The 24,109-nt window shown below is 37.2% G+C and overlaps 1 protein-coding gene and 1 long non-coding RNA gene across 6 annotated transcripts in view; one reads left to right on the top strand and one right to left on the bottom strand.

The window, feature by feature from the left end:
• Positions 1-4,108: 4,108 nt before the first annotated feature.
• LOC128015392 (uncharacterized) lies at positions 4,109-22,786 on the top strand. 3 transcript variants are annotated; one of them, XR_008183903.1, is made up of 3 exons: positions 4,109-4,221; positions 7,834-8,596; positions 22,377-22,786. It is a non-coding gene; the product is annotated as an uncharacterized LOC128015392 (long non-coding RNA). The 3 variants fall into 3 exon arrangements; XR_008183899.1 differs by lacking the exon at positions 22,377-22,786 and adding an exon at positions 15,259-15,596; XR_008183913.1 differs by lacking the exon at positions 22,377-22,786 and adding an exon at positions 15,154-15,596 and having other exon boundaries at positions 7,834-8,495.
• LOC128003797 (male-specific lethal 3 homolog) overlaps positions 10,690-24,109 on the bottom strand; it is a 219,403-nt gene continuing 205,983 nt past the window's right edge. For all 3 annotated transcript variants that reach the window (XM_052592772.1, XM_052592592.1, XM_052592921.1), the window contains one exon: positions 10,690-12,064. In XM_052592772.1, the coding sequence (XP_052448732.1) occupies positions 12,044-12,064 (21 nt within the window). In that variant the 3' untranslated portion in view covers positions 10,690-12,043. The remainder of the gene's footprint in view (positions 12,065-24,109) is intronic.

Below are 24,109 nucleotides of genomic sequence, written 5' to 3' on the forward strand. Positions count from 1 at the left end.
CTAATTATGCTACCGACATGCTAGCAACATGCTAATCATGCTAGAAACATGCTAGTCACATGCTAATCATGCTAGAAACATGTTAGCCGCATGCTAATCATGCTAGAAACATGCTAGAGACATGCTAGAGACATGCTAGTAACTTGCTAATCATGCTAGCGACATGGCTAGTCACTTGCTAATTATGCTAAATACATGCTAGATACCTTGCTAATCATGCTAAATACATGCTAGTCACTTGCTAATCATGCTAGCAACATGCTAGCAACTTTGCTAATTATGCCAATGACATGGTAGTCACTTGCTTGTAATGCTAGCAATATGTTAATCACTGTCTTTCAACTTCTTAAACTTTTAAATCTTTTTAAACTTTTTAAACTTTTCACATTTTCAAACTTTTCAAACTTTCTAAACTTTTCAAACTTTCTGGTCAGGCTTTCTCAAGCCAACTTAAAGTTTGTCTTGACAAACTTTTTTATCTAGTTCTTCTTCTTCTTCTTCTTCTTCTTCTGCCTGCCTGCAGGGTGTCGCTGTTGGACAGTGTTTTCTCTACTTCCTGTTGGCCTTCTGTAGCTAATCGTAGCTCTGTGTAGCTGTTTTTATTTTATTTTTTCTCTAGAATCTTTATCTTACTATCACTGTCTGTTTTTTTGTTTTTTTTTAAGTGGTAAAATATAACTTAATTCACACCATATTTCTGATATTATCGATCAGTCTTATCAGATTAACTTTGATCGTTCACTTTTCCGTGAGTGCAGTACACCTGCAAATCATTAGCACTCGTTAGCTTGTCATTAGCGTTTTCTTTTCTCCTCTCCTCTCCTCTCCTCTCTCTCGCTCCAGTTTTTCACAAGTTCATGAAACAACCGCAGTAAGAATATTTCATCAAGCACGGTGAGTAATGGCTTCTCCTGCTATCGTTATTTGCACCTCTTGCCACATGTACAGTTTATCTATCTCTGTCGCTGATGAGGGATTCACATGTGATAAATTCAGGGAAATAGGCTGACATAGAAGATTTCAGAATTAGAGACACGCATCCAAACTTTAATTGAGGACAGTAAGAATGCTAGGGCTCTAGATAGATTGGATGCGTCTAGCTCAGGGATTCCTGTACAATGTCCGGTTCCTGCAGAGGCCCTGCAGCAGGGCAGCTGGGTGACGGTGAGGCAGCGTAGTCGTGGGTCAAAACACTGCTCTTCTGTTCCGATCAAAACATTAAACAGGTTCTCCCCACTCAGTGATGCACTCACTGAGAAACCTGATGAAAGTGCTCTAGTTATTGGTGATTCTACTGTACGGAACGTGAATATAGAGACACCAGCCACCATAGACAAATGTTTACAGGGAGCCAGAGCGCCTGACATCTTGGCAAATTTAAAAGTGCTGGAAAATGCTAAACGTAAATACAGTAAGATAGTTATTCATGCTGGCGCTAATGATGTTCGACTTCGCCAGTCGGAGATCACTAAAAATAACTGTAAAGAGGTGTGTGAACTTGCAAGCACGATGTCAGACACTGTATTATGCTCTGGTCCCCTCCCTGCTTACCGTGGTGATGAGATGCATAGCAGATTGTCATCACTCAATGGCTGGATGTCTAAGTGGTGCCCACAGAATAACATAGGTTTCATAGACAATTGGACGAGCTTTTGGGGCAGACCTGACATGTTTAAAAGAGATGGTCTTCATCCCTCCCGGGGTGGAGCTGCTCTTCTCTCTAGAAATATGGCAAATAGTCTTAGAGTTTATAATTGACTAACTGGGGCCCAGGTCAGGAAGCAGACAGACTGGCTAAACCGACCATCTGCTAGCTGCCTCACATCACAGAGGTCAGTTAATTCTCAGCACATAGAGACTCTTTCACCTAGATATCACACTATAGAGACTGTGTCTGTTCCCCGAACTAGAAAATACAAAAAACGTCAAAACCAAGTTAAGGTTAACAATTTAATTGAGGTTCAACAAATAAAAACAAATGCAATATGGATAAACAAATGATAAAGCTTGGCTTATTGAATATCAGATCCATTTCTACGAAAAAACTTTTTGTAAATAATATGATAACTGATCATAATATAGATGTGCTCTGTTTGACAGAAACCTGGCTAAAACCTGATGAATACATTATTTTAAATGAGTCCACCCCCCAAGATTACTGTTATAAAGACAAGCCACGTCTAAAAGACAAAGGGAGAGGAGTTGCTTCAATTTATAACAACGTTTTCAGGATTTCTCAGAGGGCAGGCTTCAAGTATAACTCGTTTGAAGTAATGGTGCTACATGTAACATTATCCAGAGAAACAAATGTTAATGATAAATCACCTGTTATGCTTGTACTGGCTACTGTATACAGGCCACCAGGCCACCATACAGACTTTGTAGAGTTTGGTTATTTTACATCCGAGTTAGTTCTGGCTGCAGATAAATTTTTAATAGTTGGTGATTTTAATATCCATGTTGATAATGAAAAAGATGCATTGGGATCAGCATTTATAGACATTCTGAACTCTACTGGTGTTAGACAACACGTTTCAGGACCTAGTCATTGTCGAAATCATACTCTAGATTTAATACTGTCACATGGAATTGATGTTGATAGTGTTGAAATTATTCAGCCAAGTGATGATATCTCAGATCATTATTTAGTTCTGTGCAAACTTCATATAGCCAAAATTTAAAATTCTACTTCTTGTTACAAGTATCGAAGAACCATCACTTCTACCACAAAAGACTGCTTTTTAAGTTATCTTCCTGATGTATCCAAATTCCTTAGCATATCCAAAACCTCAGAACAACTTAATGATGTAACAGAAACTATGGACTCTCTCTTTTCTAGCACTTTAAATACAGTTGCTTCTTTATGCTTAAGGAAGGTTAAGGAAAACAGTTTGACACCATGGTATAATGAGCATACTCGCACCCTAAAGAGAGCAGCCCGAAAAATGGAGCGCAGCTGGAGGAAAACAAAACTAGAGGTATTTCGTATTGCTTGGCGGGAAAGTAGCATATCCTATAGAAAAGCATTAAAAACTGCTAGATCTGATTACTTTTCTTCTCTTTTAGAAGAAAACAAACATAACCCCAGGTATTTATTCAATACAGTGGCTAAATTAACGAAAAATAAAGCCTCAACAAGTGTTGACATTTCCCAACACCACAGCAGTAATGACTTTATGAACTACTTTACTTTTAAAATCGATACTATTAGAGATAAAATTGCAACCATTCAGCCGTCAGCTACAGTATCACATCAGACAGTGCACTATAGACCCCCTGAGGAACAGTTCCACTCATTCTCGACTATAGGAGAGGAAAGAATTGTATAAACTTGTTAAATCATCTAAACCAACAACATGTATGTTAGACCCTATACCATCTAAGCTCCTAAAAGAGGTGCTTCCAGAAGTCATAGATCCTCTTCTGACTATTATTAATTCCTCATTTTCATTAGGATATGTCCCCAAAACCTTCAAACTGGCTGTTATTAAGCCTCTCATAAAAAAAACACAACTTGACCCCAAAGAACTAGTTATTTATAGACCAATCTCGAATCTCCCTTTTCTGTCCAAGATACTAGAAAAGGTGGTATCCTCACAATTATATTCATTCTTAGAGAAAAATGGTATATGTGAGGATTTCCAGTCAGGATTTTGACCGTATCATAGTACTGAGACTGCTCTCCTTAGAGTTACAAATGATCTGTTCTTATCATCTGATCGTGGGTGTATCTCTCTATTAGTTTTATTGGATCTTAGTGCTGCGTTTGACACAATTGACCACAGCATTCTTTTGCATAGACTTGAACACTTTGTTGGCATCAGTGGAAGTGCATTAGCATGGTTTAAATAGTAACTAATATGACGGCCATCAGTTCGTAGCAGTGAATGAAGATGTATCATATCGATTACAAGTGCAGTATGGAATACCTCAAGGCTCAGTACCAAGGCCGCTACTCTTCACGCTTTATATGTTACCCTTGGGAGATATCATCAGTTAGCTTTCACTGTTATGCTGATGATACTCAGCTTCTATATTTGAAAAACTAATGGAATGCATAGTCGATATAAAAAATTGGATGACGAGTAATTTCTTACTGCTAAATTCAGAAAAAACAGGTGTTAATTATAGGACCTAAAAACTCTGCTTGTAATAACCTAGAACACTGTCTAAGACTTGATGGTTGCTCTGTCAATTCTTCGTCATCAGTTAGGAACCTAGGTGTGCTATTTGATCGCAATCTTTCCTTAGAAAGCCACGTTTCTAGCATTTGTAAAACTGCATTTTTCCATCTCAAAAATATATCTAAATTACGGCCTATGCTCTCAATGTCAAATGCAGAAATGTTAATCGATGCATTTATGACTTCAAGGTTAGATTATTGTAATGCTTTATTGGGTGGTTGTTCTGTACGCTTAGTAAGCAAACTACAGCTAGTCAAAAATGCAGCAGCAAGAGTTCTTACTAGAACCAGGAAGTATGACAATATTAGCCCGGTCCTGTCATCGCTGCACTGGCTCCCTATCAAACATTGTATAGATTTTAAAATATTGCTTATTACTTATAAAGCCTTGAATGGTTTAGCACCTCAGTATTTGAATGAGCTCCTTTTACATTATACTCCTCTACATCCACTACGTTCTCAAAACTCAGGCAATTTGATAATACCTAGAATATCAAAATCAACTGCGGGCGGCAGATCTTTTTCCTATTTGGCGCCTAAACTCTGGAATAACCTACCTAACATTGTTCGAGAGGCAGACAAACTCTTGCAGTTTAAATCTAGATTAAAGACCCATCTCTTTAACCTAGCATACACATAACATACTAATATGCTTTTAATATCCAAATCCGTTAAAGGATTTTTAGGCTCCATTAATTAGGTAAATCGGAACCGGAAACACTTCACATAACATGTACCTTCTACATCATTAGAAGAATGGCATCTACGCTAATATTTGTCTGTTTCTCTCTTGTTCCGAGGTCACCGTGGCCACCAGATCCAGTCGGTATCCAGATCAGAGGGTCAATGCAGTCACCTGGATCCAGTACGTATCCAGACATGATGGCGGATCAGCACCTAGAAAGGACCTCTACTGCCCTGAAAGACAGCGGAGACCAGGACAACTAGAGCCCCAGATACAGATCCCCTGTAAAGACCTTGTCTCAGAGGACCACCAGGACAAGACCACAGGAAACAGATGATTCTTCTGCACAATCTGACTTTGCTGCAGCCTGGAATTGAACTACTGGTTTCGTCTGGTCAGAGGAGAACTGGCCCCCCAACTGAGTCTGGTTTCTCCCAAGGTTTTTTTCTCCATTCTGTCACCGATGGAGTTTCGGTTCCTTGCCGCTGTTGCCTCTGGCTTGCTTAGTTGGGGTCACTTCAGCTACAGCGATATCGTTGACTTGATTGCAAATAAATGCACAGACACTATTTAAACTGAACAGAGATGACATAACTGAATTCATTGATGAACTGCCTTTAACTATCATTTTGCATTATTGAGACACTGTTTTCCAAATGAATGTTGTTCAGTGCTTTAACGCAATGTATTTTGTTTAAAGCGCTATATAAATAAAGGTGATTGATTGATTGAGTAGATTTAGACAAAAAAAAAAAAAACGTCCACGTCTTGTGACAATCCAAGACAATAGCTACGTACATTCCACCAATAGAAGAAAGCAAATTACAGAATTCCCATTATAACCATTACAAATTTTGTAATGGTTTCTATTGTTTGTGTGTTCATTTATTTATTTTTTTCAGCAGTAACCTACCCACTAAGACCATTACAGTTTTCCAAAGAAACCACTACATTTATTGGAGTCATAAAGGTTTCTACTGGTGTCCAGTAGATAGCACCAGAAGTTTCCAAAGGTGTTCTATTGGTCCTTAATGGTATCCAATAGATACCACCAATAGAATAAAGCAAATTACAAATAGAGACCAACAAAGACCATTACAGTGTCCATTTAAACCATTAGAACTCCCATTAGAACCAATAAAACCATTACAAATTCTGTAATGGTTTCTATTGTTTTTTTTTTTGTTGTTTTTTTCAGCAGGGCCGTAAAACACAGTATAATTTTTTTTAATAATTATGTATATATATATATGTTCATGTTTACATGCTTATTTACGTATACGTATATGGGTGATTCTCCAACTATGGTACTTTTTGGACCTGGACATTTTCGGAAAATGAAACATTTTTAATTAAAGTATTACTGGCATAATTTTTCCCCAGTATGCCCTGAAGTTGGCTGTGCTGATTTTCATGAAATATGTATTCATTTTTTTTTTTTTTTTTTCAAACATCGCAAAATAAATTGTCATTTCCACAACTGAACAAAAACATTTCACAAGTTCACCCTTACATCTAACCTGAAAGCGAATAGTAGGCATATTTTGGTGTGCTGTCCTGGGGGAGGGGTCCGGCCCGGAGCATAGCCCGAACCCAAAGAACTCCCCCTACCTAATTTGGGATAAAAATAGATTAGAAGTGAGGAGTTGGGGTGGAGGAGGGATGCTGAAAAACTGTCGTAGGACAGGAGGTAGGAAGGCTGGATATATATATATATATATATATATATATATATACCCTTGATGTGCTAGTTAAGATGATTAGCTAAATGAGATGCACCTGTGCCAAATTGGATTTATTATCTGATTGTGCTCCTCCAGAATTTTGTTAATAAAACCCCATGTGTTTTAAACCAAAAATGTTGAAATATTTGTAGTTATAAATATATTGGGTTACACATCACACTTGCATCTTTCCAAATTGTTAATTGATTTATTTCTCTGAAATGCAACTAAGATTTTACAAAGTTAACACCAAAAAAAAAAAAAAAAAAAAAAAGAACACTAAGCTATAGTGCCTTATGTCATGGCCTCGAGATGATATGTTGAGGGAATGACATGTTTTTCTCTTGCCCACGAGTTTAATGTGTAAACAAACCTGTGTGACCATAGCAACCCGGGACTATCAGAGATAGATTAATAAATATTTTATTTTGAATTAAAAATTATTATATTATTTATGCATATAAATTTTATGCATTTACATTTTTTGCGTTTTTGACATTTAATGTAAATGCTGAGCATTTACAGTACGCTATTATTTACAAAAGTATCCAGAACGTTAAGTAAAGAGATCGAAATTGAAGCAAATAAATAATATAAATGAATTAAAAAATATGCCCCAAAATAATAGGCTAATATTAATAATAATGTACACACATTAAGGGTGGAAAACGATCAGTTAATGGACTTACAAGACGTGTAGGATGGATTAAAAAGTTTTTTTATATAATTTATTATGCACTTTATGTAAAATGTATTTATGATAAACTCCATTTGAATGCTGACGATCGCATGTAATACAGCCCGGTAGCCAAAGCATATGGTTAAAATAATAATTTAATAATGTTAACATTTATATGTATAAATAACATAATAATTTAATTCAAAATGAAATATTAATGAATCCATCTCTGATGATCATGGGTTGCTATGGTCATGCAGATTTTACGCATTAAACTCTTGACAGATGTGGAAGACGGTTGTGGAAATGACATTTCCCCCTTTCCCTCTAATATCTCATGTTTGACTAGCCTGTTAGTGTTAGTTTTAGAGTTAGCATTAAATAATCTCAAATATCACCTGATGAAATTGTAAAAATTCAGAAATGTTTCCGTTGGAATGAATTATGAGGAAAACAGAGGTGTTAATCATAGGGCCTAAAAACTCTGCTTATAATAAACTAGAACACTGTCTAAGACTTGATGGTTGCTCTGTCAATTCTTCGTCATCAGTTAGGAACTTAGGTGTGCTACTTGATCGCAATCTTTCCTTAGAAAGCCACGTTTCTAGCATTTGTAAAACTGCATTTTTCCATCTCAAAAATATATCTAAATTACGGCCTATGCTCTCAATGTCAAATGCAGAAATGTTAATCCATGCATTTATGACTTCAAGGTTAGACTATTGTAATGCTTTATTGGGTGGTTGTTCTGCACGCTTGGTAAACAAACTACAGCTAGTCCAAAATGCAGCAGCAAGAGTTCTTACTAGAACCAGGAAGTATGACCATATTAGCCCGGTCCTGTCCACACTGCACTGGCTCCCTATCAAACATCGTATAGATTTTAAAATATTGCTTATTACTTATAAAGCCCTGAATGGTTTAGCACCTCAGTATTTGAATGAGCTCCTTTTACATTATACTCCTCTATGTCCGCTACGTTCTCAAAACTCAGGCAATTTGATAATACCTAGAATATCAAAATCAACTGCGGGCGGCAGATCCTTTTCCTATTTGGCGCCTAAACTCTGGAATAACCTACCTAACATTGTTCGGGAGGCAGACACACTCTTGCAGTTTAAATCTAGATTAAAGACCCATCTCTTTAACCTGGCATACACATAACATACTAATATGCTTTTAATATCCAAATCCGTTAAAGGATTTTTAGGCTGCATTAATTAGGTAAACCGGAACCGGAAACACTTCACATAACACCGTACTTTCTACATCATTAGAAGAATGGCATCTACGCTAATATTTGTCTGTTTCTCTCTTGTTCCGAGGTCACCGTGGCCACGAGATCCAGTCTGTGTCCAGATCAGAGGGTCACTGCAGTCACCCGGATCCAGTACGTATCCAGACCAGATGGTGGATCAGCACCTAGAAAGGACCTCTACTGCCCTGAAAGACAGCGGAGACCAGGACAACTAGAGCCCCAGATACAGATCCCCTGTAAAGACCTTGTCTCAGAGGAGCACCAGGACAAGACCACAGGAAACGGATGATTCTTCTGCACAATCTGACTTTGCTGCAGCTTGGAATTGAACTACTGGTTTTCGTCTGGTCAGAGGAGAACTGACCCCCCAACTGAGCCTGGTTTCTCCCAAGGTTTTTTTCTCCATTCTGTCACCGATGGAGTTTCGGTTCCTTGCCGCTGTCGCCTCTGGCTTGCTTAGTTGGGTCACTTCATCTACAGCGATATCATTGACTTGATTGCAAATAAAAACAGACACTATTTCAACTGAACAGAGATGACATAACTGAATTCAATGATGAACTGCCTTTAACTATCATTTTGCATTATTGAGACACTGTTTTCCAAATGAATGTTGTTCAGTGCTTTGACGCAATGTATTTTGTTTAAAGCACTATATAAATAAAGGTGATTGATTGATGAGTGGTCCAGAATTGACATACAATAAACATACTCATATTTCTCATATTTACCTTGATATATCTCCAATTTAATAACCTCTGCTGGGACCATTCTTTCATTTAGCCATGTGCTTTACGGAGTATACAAATCTAGAGCACTGAGCCTGGGATTACATTTAATGCAGAGGTGTGGAAATGACAGTGAACCCAAGGGACAAGTGTTCAAGATGTTTAAAATATGTCAAACTAAAAAAAAAAAATATATATATATATATATATATATATATATACATAATATTTGATTTAAATTAATTGGGTTATAATGCATACTTTCTGTTTGAATGTAAAATTATATCAGTATTCAATTGTAAGTGAGATAAGGTTGAAGACCCAAAGTCTGGCCTAGGGATAGAGGCAAAATAGTAAAAAAAACGCATATAAAATGCCTCCTATTTTATATGAAACAACAGAATTGAACAAAGATTTTTTTATATATATATAGGTTCCACTACACATGTAGTAAGTGTGAAAAAAGTGGAAGTGTTTTTTTTATATATATATTTTAATATTTTCTGTCAAGGACAGAAAATGTACCACAGTTGGAGAATAGGTCACTCTGATTTTGCCAAGTAAGACATGTTCCTGGAACAACATCTTCTGATGATCCTGGATCAATATTGTCCAAAAATATAGACTTAACCCAATCCCTACCCTTAAACCTAACCCTACCCATAATTTATTCCCAAAATCAGTGGGAAATGATAGCTGATTAACAAGGGTGTAGAAGCACCTAACTCTGGTTGTAAGCCTAAAACAGATATTTCCCAAAAAGTTATATCTCAATTCTGATTAGTTGATTGGGATTTTGATCCAGGAACATATTGTACTTGGTGAAATCACGCTCGCCTTGGAGAATCACCCATATGTTAACATATATAAAAAACGAAAGTGTTTTTTTAGCAATTGGGATGGTGCCCCACTGGGAGCAGCGGTAATGCATGTATGTCACAGTCAGTCTATGGTTGCAGTATATTAATTCCGCAGCGCCAACAAAAAGCTCGATCAAGAGTGGGACTATGTAACCAGAGTACAAATGCATAGGGATGGTAATTGTTTATATTTTATCGATACTGATAACTGATACTTATCGATACTGTTATCAATACTATTTGGTGCAAAAAAAAAAAAAAGTTATTTTTCTCTTTGCATTTTTTATTTTATTAACATTAAAGGAATAGTTCACCCAAAAAAGAAAATTGTGTCGTCATTGACTCACTCTCCCCACATATTTTATTGAAGGGAAACGACAAGCAACAGCTTCTAATTTGTTAACATTGAAGTATACAGAGAAAAATTTTTTAATTACATTTTATTTTGCCTCTGTTAAAACTTTTTTTTTTTTTAAGTGTGTTGCAGCCATTAAAATATAAATTAGTTTTTATTTACAAAACTTTGTAATTTTTCTTTGTACTTTTGTCAATTAAATAAAAGTTAAAGAGAATTAACCAGTCACAGATTCTTGACTTTATTGCATTTTACAAAATGTCCCAACTTTTCTGGAATTGGGGATGTACATAAATAAGAAAACATAAATAAAAATAATTATTTATTTGCATTTCTCTGTGGATTTATGCATTTATTATTCTTTTTATATTTCCTTGTATATTTATACATTTTTGTGGAAGCTTTGGCATTCCATAGTTTTGCTTGGCAGCTGCTCTGCAGAAAGCTTAGAGCATCTCCAATGAGACACAAAATTTTAAATAAGTAATGGGGGCACAGCCTTTCTTGTCATCACAGGTGTTGACAAACCTATGGACATGTCAATCTAGATTTTTTTAATACAAATTCAGTAATAAAAGCGACATCTTAATGTTTACACATTCTATAATTAAATAATTGTTTAACTTTTGAAATCAATGCCAATAAAACACAAATTTTCCTGATACCAATCTCTCATTTAAACACTGTAAACAAATGTTTGAATAATATATTGAATAATTAAGCACCACCATAATAATTGACAGTGGCTTTGATAGACATATACAATACACCATAGAATATACAGAAAAAGGAACATGTAAATAATCAACTTAATCATTATAATTAATGGGATAAAATATTTTTAAAATCTAGACTTGTCCTATTTTCACACAAAGAAAAGAGATGAAATATTTTACCACAGATAACTTTATATACAGTAATGTACAATAAAGCAAATATCTTTTTATGAGTAAATGCATGACAAAGCAATTATCAGTGGAGCTCATAATAATAAAAAAATGCATTATTAACAATGTTACTACAATTCTGGGTGGCAAAAATGTACAAATGTGCAACAAACATCTGGCTTTTGCACAATTGCTTGTTTAAGTACATACAGAGGAAGGAAATGGAAAGGACAAGCAAAATAAGTATGACCAAGGCAAATGTAGTCAGTCATTCCATTTTGGATAGAAAAAAAAAAACACAAATACTTGTTTGAGGTAATGGTATATACTATACAGAATATACCACAGAAAAATTAGAAAACAAGAAAATTATCATTTTGCACAACTGTATTCAAAATGCTTTAAAATAGTAAAACCATAAAAAATAAAAAAAAAGATTGTCATGAAAGTTTTGTTATGCACTGCAAATGAACAGTTACAAATGGACAGGTGAAACAATTAAAGGAAATTTATAGAATTTGCAAGTAGAAGAACATTCAGTGTCAGGGGTGGACCAGAAATTCAGAAGAACACAGCACAAAATAAACTCTCTCTATAAAGGATTCTTAGAAGACTGAGCGTGGTTGCTTCATGCTGTAATGTGCTTCCATTGCAGACACATATGCAGACTCTGGAAAGAAGTCCTCATGAAACTCTGCCAAAAACCTGAAAGAGTAAACAATATGTAATTCAATAATAAAAGTCAGTTTGAAGCGGAGAAGAAAATAACTGGTGGCCAGGTAAAAAAAAATAAGGTACCAATAATGGCCTCTGATCCAAGGTGGCATAAGCATAAACGTTTATTTTTTTTAAACAGTTTTTTAGTCTGCAGTTTCTGCAATCTTTCTCTCTATGTATGGAGTTGAATGAGTTTTTATGAATATACCATTCAGATTAACTTACCTATTGCCTCACCGGATATATTATACAATAAAAAGTTTTGCTGAATGCAATTGGTTGCCTTTTTTCGAACACTATTTTAAACATGTTACATCTCGAGTTAAATTCAGTACTTGCTTGCATTTATTAATATATATTTTTTTATACTTACGCCTTAAATACTACACTAATTATAAACATATTAGACAAAAAATATTTTAAATGGTAATTAATGGATCATATTTATTCCAAATATATTATGTAGTAATCTTCTCAAAATATTATTTTACTAAAATACAGTACATTAATTTAATTTATAAAAAAGTTACACTACACAAGCTACTTGGTCACTTTATTACTCACCAGGATAAAATGCTACTGTAAAGCATAGCAAGCATAGCAATCAATGCACATTATGTTGTAATGTTACACCATTATACCAAAAACTGCTGCAAACATAATGAAAATCCAGTCTATCCTGCTTAAACCAAGGCCCACCAGATTCATGCAAATATACTGTATATTTTTTTTAAATAATACAATATTTAACTTTTAAATTGTTCAGCAATTCTTTGAAATGTGATGTGTTGTCATGTTTCATCAGAACTTTATAATAATAATAATAATAATAATAATAATAATTAAAGCTGCAAGCAGCGATGAACGGGCCCTTGCACCCGGGCTCCCCGCCAGCGAGTGGCTTTAGTAAAAAGGTGAATGGTGAGAAATATGCATTTAAAGTCATAAATATATGTGAAATATATAAAAGTATATTCCATATATGTGGCAATCTTCCTGTTGCCAGCAGGTGGCGCTATCATTATCATGGAATATTCGCCTTCAGATGTGTTCAGGCCAGGACTCTTATTGAACATGTGAAGTTTGGGGAAGATCGTTTGGGGAGAAAATTCTAAATAACTGACTTCCTGTTGGGATTCGGATTTTGTACCAAGAGACTTTTTCGTAGATATTGGTGTTTTACATGTGTGTACCGATTTTTGTACATGTACGTGAAACATAGCTCGAGGCGCACTCCGTTGAAAGTGTATAGGTGGTGCTATCGAGCCATTTTGCCACACCCGATGGAATATTGGCCTTCAGATCTGTTCAGGCCACGACCCTTATCCCCCATGTGAAGTTTGAGTTATAACATCTTTTATTCCCATGGCGAGACATCGAGCTTCATCACGGTGCCATGGACACGCCTTTTAACAAAAATTCAAGATCTTCACAACTAAACATCACTCAGGTCTTTAGATTAGACTGACCACAAAAAAGACATTGATGTCATAAAATTTCTAGGAGTAGTTTGTCGCAGTGTAAAATATGTCACTTCCTGTTGCCAATAGGTGGCGCTATGACTATAACTGAATATTTAGGGCCCGAGCACCGAGGTGCGAGGACCCTCTTGTATCTGCTTTGTTTATTAGGGCCCGAGCACCGATGGTGTGAGGACCCTATTGTATCAGCTCTGTTTTTAGGGCTCAAGCCCAAAGGAAAAAAAAAACACAACTTGACCCCAAAGAACTTGTTAATTATAGACCAATCTCGAATCTCCCTTTTCTGTCCAAGATACTAGAAAAGGTGGTATCCTCACAATTACATTCCTTCTTAGAGAAAAATGGTATATGTGAGGATTTCCAGTCAGGATTTAGACCGTATCATAGTACTGAGACTGCTCTCCTTAGAGTTACAAATGATCTGTTCTTATCATCTGATCGTGGGTGTATCCCTCTATTAGTTTTATTGGATCTTAGTGCTTCGTTTGACACAATTGACCACAGCATTATTTTGCATAGACTTGAACACTTTGTTGGCGTCAGTGGAAGTGCATTAGCATGGTTTAAATCGTACTTATATGACCGCCATCAGTTCATAGCAGTAAATGAAGATGTATCATATCGATCACAAGTGCAGTATGGAGTACCTCAAGGCTCAGTACCAAGGCCACTACTCTTCACGCTTTATATGTTACCCTTGGGAGATATCATCAGGAAACATGGTGTTAGCTTTCACTGTTATGCTGATGATACTCAGCTCTATATTTCCTTGCAGCCCGGTGAAACACACCAATTTGAAAAACTAATGGAATGCATAGTCGATATAAAAAATTAGATGAGTAATTTCTTACTGCTAAATTCAGAAAAAACAGAGGTGTTAATTATAGGGCCTAAAAACTCTGCTTGTAATAACCTAGAACACGGTCTAAGACTTGATGGTTGCTCTGTGAATTCTTCGTCATCAGTTAGGAACCTAGGTGTGCTACTTGATCGCAATCTTTCCTTAGAAAGCCTTTTCTAGCATTTGTAAAACTGCATTTTTCCATCTCAAAAATATATCTAAATTACGGCCTATGCTCTCAATGTCAAATGCAGAAATGTTAATCCATGCATTTATGACTTCAAGGTTAGACTATTGTAATGCTTTATTTATAAAATGCAGCAGCAAGAGTTCTTACTAGAACCAGGAAGTATGACCATATTAGCCCGGTCCTGTCCACACTGCACTGGCTCCCTATCAAACATCGTATAGATTTTAAAATATTGCTTATTACTTATAAAGCCCTGAATGGTTTAGCACCTCAGTATTTGAATGAGCTCCTTTTACATTATACTCCTCTACATCCGCTACGTTCTCAAAACTCAGGCAATTTGATAATACCTAGAATATCAAAATCAACTGCGGGCGGCAGATCCTTTTCCTATTTGGCACCTAAACTCTGGAATAACCTACCTAACATTGGTCGGGAGGCAGACACACTCTTGCAGTTTAAATCTAGATTAAAGACCCATCTCTTTAACCTGGCATACACATAACATACTAATATGCTTTTAATATCCAAATCCGTTAAAGGATTTTTAGGCTGTATTAATTAGGTAAACCGGAACCGGAAAAACTTCACATAACACCCTATGTACTTGCTACATCATTAGAAGAATGGCATCTACGCTAATATTTGTCTGTTTCTCTCTTGTTCCGAGGTCACCGTGGCCACCAGATCCAGTCTGTATCCAGATCAGAGGGTCACTGCAGTCGCCCGGATCCAGTACGTATCCAGACCAGATGGTGGATCAGCACCTAGAAAGGACCTCTACTGCCCAGAAAGACAGTGGAGACCAGGACAACTAGAGCCCCAGATACAGATCCCCTGTAAAGACCTTGTCTCAGAGGACCACCAGGACAAGACCACAGGAAACAGATGATTCTTCTGCACAAACTGACTTTGCTGCAGCCTGGAATTGAACTACTGGTTTCGTCCGGTCAGAGGAGAACTGACCCCCCAACTGAGCCTGGTTTCTCCCAAGGTTTTTTTCTCCATTCTGTCACCGATGGAGTTTCGGTTCCTTGCCGCTGTCGCCTCTGGCTTGCTTAGTTGGGTCACTTCATCTACAGCGATATCATTGACTTGATTGCAAATAAATGCACAGACACTATTTAAACTGAACAGAGATGACATAACTGAATTCAATGATGAACTGCCTTTAACTATCATTTTGCATTATTGAGACACTGTTTTCCAAATGAATGTTGTTCAGTGCTTTGACGCAATGTACTTTGTTTAAAGCACTATATAAATAAAGGTGATTGAAAGGGCGAGAGGCCTATTGCTTTCCTTAGGATTATTTTTTATTATTATTCTTCGTATTATTAGGGCTCAAGCCTGGAGGGCGAGAGCCCTATTGTTTTCCTTAGGATTATTTATTATTATTTTTTTTTTTTTCTAACGTTACGGGGGCTTTTGGGGTCCTTAACATGCTCTACAGCTCCCCCTGGAATACTGAGGGCCATATATCACACATACTTGCACGTAGACACATGAAACTCGGTACACATATAGATCTCATCAATCCAAACAACTTTCGTACTGCATGTCATAGGCTCCGCCCAACAGGAAGTTGGCTATTTAGAGTTATGTAAAAAGTGCATTCTCTGGAATTTGAAATACTTGTCACAGGTTTTTTAGTAGATTGCCACCAAACTCGGTCAATATGATCTCAAGACATTGGGGATGAAAAATGGGCAGGGGATTTTTGATATCTTGAATGATTTGCTCGTGGCGAGGCGTTGAAATTATGGCGAAAAATGAGAAACAGGACGTGTCTAATAGCATCCACATATACTACCTGAGTTTGATCAAACTTCATCGGTTTGTTTTTTGTATGATGTCGATCACATATATGTGACTATTAGGAGTCAAAGTTATAGCGCCACCCACTGGCAGCAGGAAATGTGTCATTTTCAAAATGCTTTGAATTCAGCATCTTATTTTTACTCGATTTGCTTCAAACTTCATCAGAATAATGACAAAACATGGCCGATGTAAATCTGTTGTGGGGATATTGATATCTTATATATTGTTGCCATGGCAATGTGTCAAACTTGAATATTCTGTTATGGTGATTTTGAGGCAGATAACAACCTCAGATTTACATGAAACTCAAAACACATATCAGTATTATTGATCGCTAGACAATGGAAAAAGCTTTAAAAAGGGCATGGAAGAGGCACTCTTTAGCGCCACCTTTTGTCAAAAGTGGGGTGGTTAGTTTTAGCTACAGACACCAAACTCGGTACCTATATTGTTCGTATCAAGACGGACAACTTTCTAATTCAGTCATCAGCTACGACAAACAGGAAATCGGCTATTTTGATTTGAATATGGATTTTTGAAAAAAATGAGCTGTGATTTAATGCATACTCCTCAGAGGGAAAGTTCACTATACTGACCAAACTTTGTCTACATGTTGCAAAAACACTGAGGAACTTAAATTGCGAACGGATTTTGGTTAGCTTGAACGGTTTTGTCGTGGTGATTTTTTGAAATGGCAGTAAAAAAGGGAATCATTAATTGTCTTTTATTTTTAAATTGCAGCTTCCAAACACTTAAAAGCATTTTTTCATGCAGAGATCAAATAATTCTGAGGAAATTTGCATAGTTTCATGACTTTACAACACTGTATGATTAAAAGAAAATGAAAAAACTGTCAGACATCTCAACCCACTCTGTCCCTCTGTTTGAGGAATGTATGTGCGCTGACTGAGTGTGTGTGTGTGTGTGTGAGTGAGTGGGGGATGGGCATGAGCTGAGTGGCAGACAGACAGGGAGAGAGAGAGGGACTTAAACATCTCTTTAATCACCAGAAAAAAAATATTATTAGGGCCCGAGCACTGAGGTGCGAGGACCCTCTTGTATCTGCTTTGCTTATTCTTCTTCTTCTTCTTCTTCTCCCGAATGAATCGCATTTTTGAGGGCTTTAACATGCTCAAAAAGTCATGAAACTTTGCACATGCGTCAAACCTGGTGAAAATGTTCGTCTGATATAGGATTCAGAAGAGGGTGTGGCAAAATGGCTCGACAGCGCCACCTATACTAAGAAAATCAACAGCCTTCCAGCTATGTTTCACGTACATGCACGGAAATTGGCACACATATGTAACACACCAATACCTACAAAAAAACTCTTGGACCAAAATTCTAAACCCAACAGGAATGCCTAATCTAAAGTCCTTTGCGATGTTAAATTGCGAAGATCTTGAGTTTTCGTTGAAGGGCGTGTCCGTGGTGGCCTGGCGAATTTCGATGATTCGCCACGAAAAATGAAGTTGCTATAACTCAGACATACAATGTCCAATCTGCCCCAAACTTCACATGTTTGATGAAACTCTGAACCTGAACAGACTGACATGCCCATATTCATAGCGCCACCTATTGGCAACAGGAAGTGTCATATTTTACGCTGTGACGAACTACTCCTAGAAATTTTTTGACATCAATGTCTTTTTTGTGTTCAGTCTAATCTAAAGGCCTGTGCGATGTTGTGAAGATCTTGAGTTTTCGTTAAAAGGCGTGTCCACGGCACCATGGCGAAGTTCGATGTCTCGCCATGTGAATAAAAGATGTTATAACTCAGGCATAAAATGTCCGATCTTCCCCAAACTTCACGTGTGATAAGAGTCCTGACCTGAACAGATCTGCAGGCCAATATTCCACCGGGTGTGGCAGAATGGCTCGATAGCGCCACCTATAAACTTTCAACGGAGTGCATATGCACATTCAATGGAGTGCGCCTCAAGCTATTTTTCACGTACATGTACAAAAATCGGTACACACATGTAACACACCAATACCTACAAAAAAGTCTCTTGGTACGAAATCCAAATCCCAACAGGAAGTCAGTTATTTTTAATTTTCCCTGTAAAATTGGTGTTGTTTTTGCCATTTTCAGGGGTTGTACTTTAACAAACTACTCCTAGAGATATATTCAGATCAACACCAAACTTGGTCAGTTAAATCTAAAGGTCTTTGCGATGTTAAATTGCGAAGATCTTGAGGTTTCGTTAAAGGGCGTTTCCATGGCGACCTGACAAATTTCGATGTTTCTCCATGAGAAAGGAAGTTGCTGTAACTCAGACATACAATGTTCAATCTGCCTCAAACTTCAAATGTTAAATAAGACTTCTGCCCTTAACAGATCTACATGCCCATATTCAGTTATAGTCATAGCGCCACCTGCTGGCAACAGGAAGTGACATGTTTTACGCTGCGACAAACTACTCCTAGAAATCTTTTGACATTAATGTATTTTTTGTGGTTAGTCTAATCTAAAGGCCTGTGCAATGTTAAATTGTGGAGATCTTGAGTTTTTGTTAAAGGGCGTGTCCATAACGCCATGACAAAATTTGATGTCTTGCCACACCAATGGGCGCAGGGCCCTCTTGTTCCTCTAAGGATTATTCTTATTATTTTATTTATTTTTTTAACCTTCCAGGGGTTTTTGGGGGCCTTAATATACTCAAAAACTCTTGAAAATTGGCACACACATTGGAACCTGCGGCCATCAGGACGCCACAGAGACTGGGACCCGGGCGTGGCACAGGGGCTCTACAGCGCCCCCTGGAACACCTTCAGAAAATCCTGAACCATAGCTCACACATACTTGCATGTATTTATATGAAACTCAGTACACTTATAGATCCCATTGAGCCAAACAACTTTCACGCTCTATGTCATAGGCTCCGCCCAACAGGAAGTCAGCTATTCAGGGCTGTTTAAAAAAAGCATGCTCTGGAATGTGAAATACTCCTCTGAGGTTTTCCACCCATTCGCCACAAAACTTGGTGAACATGATCTCAAGACATTGAGGATGAAAAATTGCGAGGGGATTTTTGATATCTCGAACGGTTCGCCCGTGGTGAGGCGTTGAAATTAGGGCAAAAATGTTCAAATTCACAGTAAAAAGCTACGACCAACAGGAAGTCAGCTATTTTGATTTGAATATGTATTTTTGGGCAAATTCGGCTGTGAATTAATGCATACTCCTCACAGGGGAGGTGCACTATACACACCAAACTTTTTCTACATGTTGAAAAAACATTGAGGAACTTAAATTGCGAATGGATTTTGTATAGCTTGAACAGTTTTGCCGTGGTGATTTTTTGAAATAAAATTATAAAGGGAAACATTAATTGTCTTGTATTTTTAAATTATTTTTCATTTAGAGAACATGCGATTCTGAGGAAATATGCATAGTTTCACGACTTTACAACACTGTATGATTAAAAGAAAATTATAAAACTGTCAGACATCTGATTTCACCCTCTGGCATTCTCTCTGTGTGAGGCAAAGGAGGGGGGGGGGGGGGGGGGAGGGGTGCTTGAGGGCCTGCCTGACAGAGAGAGAGAGAGAGAGAGAGAGAGAGAGAGAGAGAGAGAGAGAGAGAGAGAGAGAGAGAGAGTTAACATTTCTTTAATCACCAGAAAAACAGTTATTGTGTGTTGTTGTGATTTTTTTCATCATTACAGCTTAAGAAATCTCTCTATCATTTTCTGTCAGTTTTAGGGACAAAAAAAAAAAAACAACTAGTACAATTTGTAGGGCTCAAACAAAATTATTTTATATAATTAGATTAAAAATTATGTTAATTGCAAAATAAAAAAAGATTTTAAAAATACATACACGTTGACTTGTATATATATTTTTTTATTCTGATAATAATTTTAAACTTATTTGATACTGACCTATGACAGACATTCTGTGACATGACATGACCTGAATTTACACAATCTTGCTGATTTAACAGTAAAACAGTTCAGCTCACAGATAAAGACTAAGCTGTAATGCAGGCAAAAATATTTTACAAATGCTTATAGATCAATAAAATCGTTAAAAATGCTTTTTCACAAAGTCCATAATAATAAGGCATGTTGATATTCTGATTACATTTTTTTTTCAAGCACATTTAACCAATTTCAAATCACATCAATCTTAATAAATACTATAATTTGGTATTTCATGATTTATGAGTGATATAATTGTCCTTGAAGGCTGGAAGTGAAAAGCTCATATTCAGGAGTGCTGAATTTTTAGGCATGTCTTCTTGTCATGCATTGGTCATAGAGCTCATTGTAGCGATGCTTCAGGTGTTGAAATAGATTTGTTATTCATTATACAGGTTCACTGTTTGCAGAGTGTATACAGTATGTGTATGTGGTGCAGACGCAGCAGTGAGAGCGCGTTATTGTAACGCAAAAACACATTAAAATAATGCACGAGCATGAATCTCTCCGCTTGCATTCACATTTCCTTTACTTTCTCACAAAACCAGACACGCGTCCTCTGATATATGCTGCTTTCGCTCGGAGAGCGTGCGTGCACTTAAAACCCGTTTCCTCTGCTCAAACTGTGTCCTGTGCACTCACAACTCTCTCTATGCTCATGCGCTAGATATTCATTCTTTTCACACCTTTCTACTTCTAACCTTTTCTGTTCACATCTTTTACCATGTGCAGTGTGAATGCTCTGATCCATTAACATGGGCTCTGAAAAAAATATGCATTATAGATAGAGCTTGTGAACCTGGCCTTGCATAGGCATATGCAGTCTGTCCTGTTCTCGCGCTCCATTTAGGGACGCTTCATTCGGACTGGTTTAGATAGCAACACCAAACGTGCAGTGTGTAATACCTATCATGGCCACCACCAGATGGAGCTATAGGATTACTTTTAAATAATTGTTTTAGAAACGTGTATACAGCATTTAAATCATTTATAAAAATCTTTCCAAGTAAAATAATATGTATTTTAAAAAGCTAATGAATTTTACTGGTAATATAGTTTTATATAATAATTTCAGAAATGTTTATAGATCAGTAAAAGTATTTTTAAAAATGGTTATAGATCATGAAAAGTGTTTTGCAACAATTTATAATAAGCTCTCTTTGGTTAACATTAGTTAATGCATTAACTAACATGAACTAACAATGAACAATCTATTTTTCAGATCATTTATTAATCTTTTTTATGTTAGTTATTCCTTTCATTAAAATTTTTTTTATGTTATTTCACAGTACATAAACTAATCTTAAAATAAAAATGTAATTAAAAAAATTATTATTAATAATCTATTAAAATATTTCAACTAAGCTTTAATTAACATTTATATAAACACTTATATTGAAAGAGACTGAAATGGAAGTAATTTTTACTTTTAAAAACCGCTTGTAAGACACAGTTAACAAATGCACGCTTGGTAAACAAACTACAGCTAGTCCAAAATGCAGCAGCAAGAGTTCTTACTAGAACCAGGAAGTATGACCATATTAGCCCGGTCCTGTCCACACTGCACTGGCTCCCTATCAAACATCGTATAGATTTTAAAATATTGCTTATTACTTATAAAGCCCTGAATGGTTTAGCACCTCAGTATCTGAATGAGCTCCTTTTACATTATACTCCTCTACATCCGCTACGTTCTCAAAACTCAGGCAATTTGATAATACCTAGAATATCAAAATTAACTGCGGGCGGCAGATCCTTTTCCTATTTGGCGCCTAAACTCTGGAATAACCTACCTAACATTGTTCGGGAGGCAGACACACTCTTGCAGTTTAAATCTAGATTAAAGACCCATCTCTTTAACCTGGCATACACATAACATACTAATATGCTTTTAATATCCAAATCCGTTAAAGGATTTTTAGGCTGCATTAATTAGGTAAACCGGAACTGGAAACACTTCACATAACACCCTATGTACTTGCTACATCATTAGAAGAATGGCATCTACGCTAATATTTGCCTGTTTCTCTCTTGTTCCGAGGTCACCGTGGCCACCAGATCCAGTCTGTATCCAGATCAGAGGGTCACTGCAGTCACCCGGATCCAGTACGTATCCAGACCAGATGGTGGATCAGCACCTAGAAAGGACCTCTACTGCCCTGAAAGACAGTGGAGACCAGGACAACTAGAGCCCCAGATACAGATCCCCTGTAAAGACCTTGTCTCAGAGGACCACCAGGACAAGACCACAGGAAACAGATGATTCTTCTGCACAATCTGACTTTGCTGCAGCCTGGAATTGAACTACTGGTTTCGTCTGGTCAGAGGAGAACTGGCCCCCCAACTGAGCCTGGTTTCTCCCAAGGTTTTTTTCTCCATTCTGTCACCGATGGAGTTTCGGTTCCTTGCCGCTGTCGCCTCTGGCTTGCTTAGTTGGGGTCACTTCATCTACAGCGATATATCATTGACTTGATTGCAAATAAATGCACAGACACTATTTAAACTGAACGGAGATGACATAACTGTATATCAATGATGAACTGCCTTTAACTATCATTTTGCATTATTGAGATACTGTTTTCCAAATGAATGTTGTTCAGTGCTTGGACGCAATGTATTTTGTTTAAAGCACTATATAAATAAAGGTGAATGCAGTGAGCAGCCCTGTCATTGTAAATCACCCTTAACAGATGAAAGGACAGAACAACAAAGAAATATAGTGTCCCCTATTGGCAACAGGAAGTGTCATATTTTACACTGCGACAAACTACTCCTAGAATTTTTTTGACATTAATGTCTTTTTTGTGGCCAGACTATCTTGAGTTTTTGTTAAAGGTCATGTCCATGGCGCCATGACAAAATTGATGTCTCGCCATAGGAAGAGAAGTTGTTGTAACTCAGGCATAAAATATTCGATCTTCCCCAAACTTTAAATGTTCGATAAGAGTCTTGGCCTGAACACATCTGAAGGAAAATATTCCATTATAATGATAGCGCCACCTGCTGGCAAAAGGAAGATTGGCACATATAAATGACTTTGACATATTCTGCTTATATTTAAGACTTTAAATGCATATTTCTCGCCGTTCGCCTTTTTTAACTAAAGCCAATTGCTGGCGGTGAGCCCGGGTGCGAGGGCCCGATCCTCGCTGCTTGCAGCTTTAATTAGGGCCCGAGCACCGATGGTGTGAGGACCCTCTTGGAATTGCTCCGTTTATTATTATTAGGGCCCGAGCACCGATGGTGTGAGGACCCTCTTGGAATTGCTCCGTTTCTTATTAGGGCCCGAGCCAATGGGCGCAGGGCCCTATTGTTCCCCTAAGGATTATTAGGGCTCAAGCCCGAAGGGGCGAAGAGCCCTATTGTTCTTCTAAGGATTATTCTTATTCTTATTATTTTTTTTATTTTTTATTAAACCTTCCGGGGGTTTTTGGGGGCCTTAACATGCTCAAAAACTCTTGAAAATTGGCACACACATTGGAATCTGCGGCCAACAGGACGCCACAGAGACTGGGACCCGGGCGTGGCACAGGGGCTCTACAGCGCCCCCTGGAACACAGTCAGAAATCTTGAACCATAGCTCACACACACTTGCATATATTTATATGAAACTCAGTACACTTGTAGATCTCATTGAGCTGAACAACTTTCGCGCTCTATGTCAAAGGCTCCGCCCAACAGGAAGTCAGCTATTCATGGCTGTTTGAAAAAAGCATGCTCTGGAATTTGATATACTTGTCATAGGTTTTTTACTTGATTGCCACCAAACTCGGT

Source organism: Carassius gibelio, chromosome A1 (genome assembly GCF_023724105.1).
Source record: "Carassius gibelio isolate Cgi1373 ecotype wild population from Czech Republic chromosome A1, carGib1.2-hapl.c, whole genome shotgun sequence".
Taxonomy (NCBI): domain Eukaryota; kingdom Metazoa; phylum Chordata; class Actinopteri; order Cypriniformes; family Cyprinidae; genus Carassius; species Carassius gibelio.